The sequence below is a fragment of the Mirounga leonina genome, unplaced genomic scaffold (genome assembly GCF_011800145.1).
Source record: "Mirounga leonina isolate KUSES-001 unplaced genomic scaffold, KU_Mleo_1.0 Mir_347, whole genome shotgun sequence".
Lineage (NCBI taxonomy): Eukaryota > Metazoa > Chordata > Mammalia > Carnivora > Phocidae > Mirounga > Mirounga leonina.
Window position 1 is genome coordinate 713916 of NW_023270696.1, and position 6509 is coordinate 720424.

Sequence of the window (6509 nt, forward strand, 5' to 3'; positions counted from 1 at the left end):
GGGGTTGCACCCTGCCCGGGTAAGGGGGTGGGTGGGAGTGCGCACTGCTGGGGGGGCGGGGACGTGCGCCCTGCTCCGGGGGTGTGTGCCCTGCTGTGGGGACGAGGCGCACCCTGCTCCGGGGAGATGCGCCCTGCCCGGGGAACAGGGGGTGGCAGGGTGCCCTGCTCCGGGGAGATGCGCCCTGCCCGGGGAACAGGGGGTGGCAGGGCGCCCTGCTCCGGGGAGATGCGCCCTGCCCGGGGAAGGGGGTGGGTGGGAGTGCGCACTGCTGGGGGGGCGGGGACGTGTGCCCTGCTCTGGGGACAAGGCGCACCCTGCTCCGGGGAGATGCGCCCTGCCCGGGGAACGGGGGGGTGGCAGTGCGCCCTGCTCCGGGGAGATGCGCCCTGCCCGGGGAACGGGGGGTGGCAGGGCGCCCTGCTCCGGGGAGATGCGCCCTGCCCGGGGAACGGGGTTTGGCAGGGCGCCCTGCTCCGGGGAGATGCGCCCTGCCCGGGAAACGGGGGGTGGCAGGGCGCCCTGCTCCGGGGAGATGCGCCCTGCCCGGGGAACGGGGGGTGGCAGTGCGCCCTGCTCCAGGGAGATGCGCCCTGCCCGGGGAACGGGGGGTGGCAGGGCGCCCTGCTCCGGGGCGGGGACGACATGCGCCCTGCTCCGGGGCGGACGCGCGCCGCCACCCCCACGGGCCCCCTCAGTAGGAGTTCAGAGCCTGCTTGGAGCGGCGCTTCATGTGCAGACGCTGGTGGCGGAGGAGGTCACAGTTCTGCGAGAAGCTCTTGACGCAGTAGCGGCACTGGAAGGGCCGCGCCTTGTCCTTGGCGTGCACGCTGCTGCGGTGGCGCGCCAGGTGGTCGGGCCGCTGGAAGGCCTTGTCGCACTCACAGCACTGGAAGCGGAGCTTGGCAGCGCCGTCGCCCGCGCCCGCGGGACCCCCGCCCGCGGGACCCCCGCCCGCGGCCCCCGCGCCCGGCTCGCGCTTCTGCAGCGGCGGCAGCCGGCCTGCGTGCAGGTGCGCGCGCCCGTGCGACAGCAGGTGGGAGTTGAGGCGGAAGCTCCTCCCGCACGCGCCGCAGCGGAACGGTTTCTGCGCCTCGTGGCTCTCCAGGTGCCCGTCCAGGTCCTCGCTGTCCCCGAACAGCTCCCCGCACACCGAGCACTCGTGCGGCCGCTCCTGCTCCCTGCGGCTGCGCAGGTGTCGGATGAAGTTGACCCTCCAGCGGAAGATCTTCCCGCAGTTCGGGCAAACGTAGGACTTGTTCGAGGACGACGTCTGCACCCCGCCCGCGGCCTCGGCGCCGCTCCGGCGGGAGGCGGGCAGGCTCCGCGGCTCCTCCGCGCAGTAGGGGCCGAGCTGGGAGTCCTCGTCCCCGGAGCTGGACAGGACGATCTCGATGGTCACCTCCTCATCCAGGCCGTTCTCTGGGGTCAGCACGTCAGCTCCGGCTGCGGGAAAGCCCCGGGGAGGGTCGGCCGTGCGGCGCCAGCCACAGCCCCGCACCTGCAGACCCGACTCGGCAAGGCTCGGCTTCGTCCTCTCCGCCCTCGCTCCGGGCCCCGCTCCTTGTTTTTCCTCTCTAGGCACCGAGACCCCACAATCTAACGACTTCGGGTCTCTCTGCGTCAAGTCCTGGCCACGCACCCATCAGGCAGCAGCGCCCTACCTAACCCCGCATCGGGCCCCTGAAAGACCCCAGAGAGAAAGGCCCCACACCCGAGAAAGGCAGGGCAGGCTCGGCGACCACAGGCTGAGCCTGAAGTCGCACAGCCCCATGTGCTCTGGGCACAACCCCGTGACCTGTTACTTGCCAATTATACACCAAGCCAACCTGGGTGACACGCTCCGGGCTCAGGGCTGAAGAGGGAGCTCGCTGTGCTGACCTCGGGGCTGTCCGGCCACCCCCACCACCCAGGTCACCCGCGTTCCCCTCTGAGGCCCACCAGCGCGGCTGGGTAGTGGATCTGGACTGTACAACCTAGTCGGAAGCAGACTCCGTGAATCCCAAGTCTATGATGCTGGGGGGCATGTGGGGGCCAGTGGGGTGCCTGGCCTGAGGTCCCAGCCCACAGCCCTCACACAGCTCCCCCTTGGGTCGGTTTCCTCACTTCTGCGAAACGTGGGACTCGGGTCCAGAACAGGGACTAGTGGTGCCAGACCCCCAGAGACAGAAGCAGGAATAAGGTGGTTCCGGATGCAATCTCCAGAGGAAGGAGAGTTCTGTGAGGTTCGGGCGCCCGAGGGCAGGTGGAGCCGGATACGGAAGCAGGGCAGGAAGACCGGGAAGCCGCACAGAGCAGGAGACTGCAGGCAATGAGAGCCACGGGAACAGCTGCTCCCCAGAAGACAAGGGTTGGGGCCTCAGCACGATATGAGGCTGGGGGATGGGAGGAGATGTGAGTATCTGGAAAATTCCCAGTTTCACCCACATGGGAGAAAGCGACAAAGCGTGCCCTGGAGAGAACACACACGAGAGGCTGGAGAACCACCAGGTGAAGGGATCAGGGGTGTGAGGCCCGGATCCAGTCAAGCAGTGGAGATGAGGCGGGAAAGACCCTGGAGGACCCTCCTGCCGGACGGCCTGAACTCCCGGGGACTGCACGGGGCCCAACACTGGTTCTGAGACTCGTGTCTGAGCGGAAACACAGCTAGCCGGGGCTGAAGGGCAAGAGACGGATGAACCTTGGGGTGCAGGCCACTGGCATCTACACAACAGGCCAGCAGAGCTCCTCACCCTCGATGCCCAGGGCAGGCCGGCTGCAGAGGCCGTCCCGCCGGAGGCCGGACTCCCACCACACGCCAGGCCGACGGGGATGGAGCCCTGAGCCCACCGTTCCCTGCAAGCCGCATATTCTCATGGCTCATTGAATTCCAACCCTTGCTTGGGGGCCATCGGCCTTTCTTCTTCCCAGTTTCTCCCTTTTGAAGATTTTATTTATTTATTTGACAGAGAGACAGCACGAGCAGGGGCAGAGGCAGAGGGAGAGGCAGACTCCCCGCGGAGCAGGGAGCCCCACGCGGGACTCGATCCCGGGACCCTGGGGTCACGACCTGAAGCCGAAGGCTTCACGGACTGAGCCCCCAGTTTCTCCCTTTTGGAACGAGAAGGTCTGTTCTATGCCTGTCCCACCACTGCATTTTGGGAGGCACATAACGTGATGTGTGGTCCTGCAGGTTCGCAGGTGGAGAGGAACACGCCTGGGTGTCCCCTACGCCCACTCTACAGGATGTTTGGGTGAGATGCTGGATACAGGACGGAGGCTGGAACACACTGAAGGATGTGTGGAGAGGCTGAGTGTCTGCATGAAACTACGTGAAGAGGACAGGAGCTTTGGGGCACCTGAGGGTGGAATGCAACAAGCTGAGATGCATTCCCTGAAAAATTCGTATGTTGAAGTCCTAAGCCCGGTACCTCGAAGGCGACTGTATTTGGAGATTAGGCATTTCAAGGGGTAAAGAGGTTAAAATGAGGTCATCAGGGCAGGCCCTCCTCCAGCAGGTATCCTTCTAAGAAATCGGGGCACAGACAACTGGAGACGGGCCATGTGCAGACACGGGGAGACCTCTGTCCACAGGCCAAGAAGGGAGGCCTCAGGGGAAGGACACCAGGCCGCCCGCCTGCAGCCTACGCTTCGAGCCCCGAGATTTCTGAGAAAATCGGTGTCTGCTGCTTGTCATGCGTCCGTCTCTGGTGTTTGGGGAGCAGCCCTAGGAGACTAACATAACGCCTACAGGGCGACATGCCCTCCATCAGAGCTCGGTGCCGGGCACGGAGGAGTCACTCGCTGTGCGCAGGGGTGGGCAGGATTACAGGATTACTGGTCCAGGTGCTCTTACGTGAACTATTTAACCCTCAGGAGTGACTCCACTGGTGGCCAAGGCCGTTCCCTCTGAGAGGCAATGCTGCCCAGGGCTTCAGGAGACGGAGCCGGAGCCCGAGCTTGGTGAGCTGCAGGTGGGAAACCAGCCCGCGGGGTGTGCTGGGGGCTCCTGCCTCGGGAAGGGCACCCGCGGCCTGCAAACGCAGCGCTCGCCGGATGGGGGGCGGAGTCACGGCGAGGGCGGGCAGCCAGACGTGACCATAAACAAATAAATAAAAACCCAGGCATCCTAAGAAATACATGCTTGTCCTGTTGGAACGGGGAGCCTTTCTTACAAAACATAAAACCTGAAAGGAGAGGATGAAAAAATCCACATTTTTAAAAGGTAGAAAGGCTTTCCTGGGTGGCTCAGCCGTTAAGCGTCTGCCTTCGGCTCAGGTCGTGATCCCAGGGTCCTGGGATCGAGCCCCACATCAGCTCCCTGCTCGGTGGGAAGCCTGCTTCTCCCTCTCCCTCTGCCTCTCCCCCTGCTTGTGTGTGCTCTCAAATAAATAAAATCTTTAAGAAAAAATAAAATGTAGGAAAAAAATGGGTTGACATACAAAGTTTAAAAGAAGTGGAGGAACTGCAAATACATAAGAGGCAACAGATCCAGGCCCATAACTGAGAATTTCGAGGAGATTCCCAGAGAGGGCAAGCTCGGTGAGGTGCAGGGACCAGCCCGGAAGCCCTAATGCGCGTGAGGGCCCCAGGCAGGGCGGCCTTTGGGGGGCAGCTGGGCCTAGTCGCAGTCCTGACGGTGGGACCCCTGTGCTGGCTGAGCACTCACAAGGCAAGGAGAGGCGGGACGGCACGCCCTGTCTCCGACAGAGGGAAGGCCACGCGCGCACGCGGGGAGAAGGCAGGCGTTGCAAGCCAGGGAGCGCCCTCACGGGCCGCGGAGCCCCTCCAGGACCGGGAGAGGGTCCTGCCGTCTTAGCAGGCCCCGCGGAGGTGTCGTCAGCCCAGGACGCACACACAGCGCCTGGCACAGACCTGGTGCTGCTGCAGGGCCTGGGGCCCCAGCAGAGCTCAGCCCGTGGGAGGGGACACAGGCTGCACCGGGCCGCAGAGAAAGCACGCTGAGCCGGAAGACAGGCCGTCTCGGTGCGGCCGTACGGCGACCGGGCTGGGAGCAGCCTGCATATGGCCCCCGCGGGCGGCGCAGCCCGTCCCTGCTCAGGGGCCACGGGCCGCCTACCGCTCGGAGACCCAGCATCCCTCCCTGTTCTCAGACAGCAGCACTCAGCGTCGTCTTGTTTCAGAGCCGAATCCCGGCCGAGCGGAGCCGGGTACGCCTCAAGCCGTGACCACCCTCAGCACGCAGACCCCCCCAACCCGCAGACAGAAGGCACGGAGGGGAGGGTCCCAGAGTGGGAGGGGTCCTAGAGCAACAAGCCCAGCGTAAGCAGCGAATAATCCACAGGAGCAATCAGTATGGGTCTCAGAGACCCTAGGAGCCCCTCCCAGCAGCAGGCACACGCACGCACACCCCCGCACACGCACACCGCATGCACACCCCCACACACACACCGCATGCACACCCCCGCACACGCACGCACACGCACGCACACCCCTGCACACACACACCGCATGCACACCCCCGCACATGCACACCCCCAGACATGCACGCACATCCCCTCACATCCCTGCACATGCACACCGCACGCACACCCCTGCACACGCACACCCCCGCACATGCACACCCCCGCACATGCACACCCCCAGACACGCACACACTCCCCCGGACACGCACACCACATGCACACCGCATGCACACCCCCGCACACGCACACCCCCGCACACACACACCACACGCACACCCCTGCACACGCACACCCCCGCACATGCACACCCCCAGACACGCACACACTCCCCCGGACACGCACACCACATGCACACCGCACACCCCCACACACGCACACCGCATGCACACCCCCGCACACACACACCACATGCACACCCCTGCACACGCACACCCCCGCACACGCACACCGCACACACACCCCCGCACATACACACACACCCCCGCACATACACACCGCATGCACACCCCCGCATGCACACGCATACCCCTGCACATGCACACACGCACACCCCCGCATACCCCCAGACATGCAGGCAGACCCTCGGACACGCACACCACATGCACACCCCCTCACATGCACACCGCACACACACCCCTGCACACGCACACCGCACGCACACCCCGCACACGCACACCCCTGCACACCCCCGGACACGCACACTGCATGCACACCCCCGCGCACACACACCGCATGCACACCCCTGCACACGCACACCGCATGCACACCCCGCACACGCACATCTCTGCACATGCACACCGCACGCACACCCCTGCACACACACACTGCATGCACACACACACGCGCACACCCCTGCACATGCACACACGCACACCCCCGCACATGCACACCCCCAGACACGCATGCACACCCCCGGACACGCACACATGCACACCCCCTCACATCCCTGCACATGCACACCGCACGCACACCCTGCACACGCACACCCCCGCACACACACGCATACCCCATGCACACCCCCGCACACGCACACCCCTGCACACACGCACGCCACACGCAGGTCACGCACACACGCAGGTCACAGCACACGCACACACCGCATGC

The 6509-nt window shown here is 65.1% G+C and overlaps 1 protein-coding gene across 6 annotated transcripts in view; it reads right to left on the bottom strand.

The window, feature by feature from the left end:
- Nucleotides 1-509: 509 nt before the first annotated feature.
- ZNF496 (zinc finger protein 496) overlaps nucleotides 510-6509 on the bottom strand; it is a 27986-nt gene continuing 21986 nt past the window's right edge. For 5 of the 6 annotated variants that reach the window (XM_035029953.1, XM_035029950.1, XM_035029949.1 and 2 more), the window contains exon 9: nucleotides 511-1446. In XM_035029953.1, the coding sequence (XP_034885844.1) occupies nucleotides 695-1446 (752 nt within the window). In that variant the 3' untranslated portion in view covers nucleotides 511-694. Of the gene's footprint in view, nucleotides 1447-6509 lie in introns of all 6 variants that reach the window. The other variant, XM_035029954.1, reaches the window with a different exon arrangement.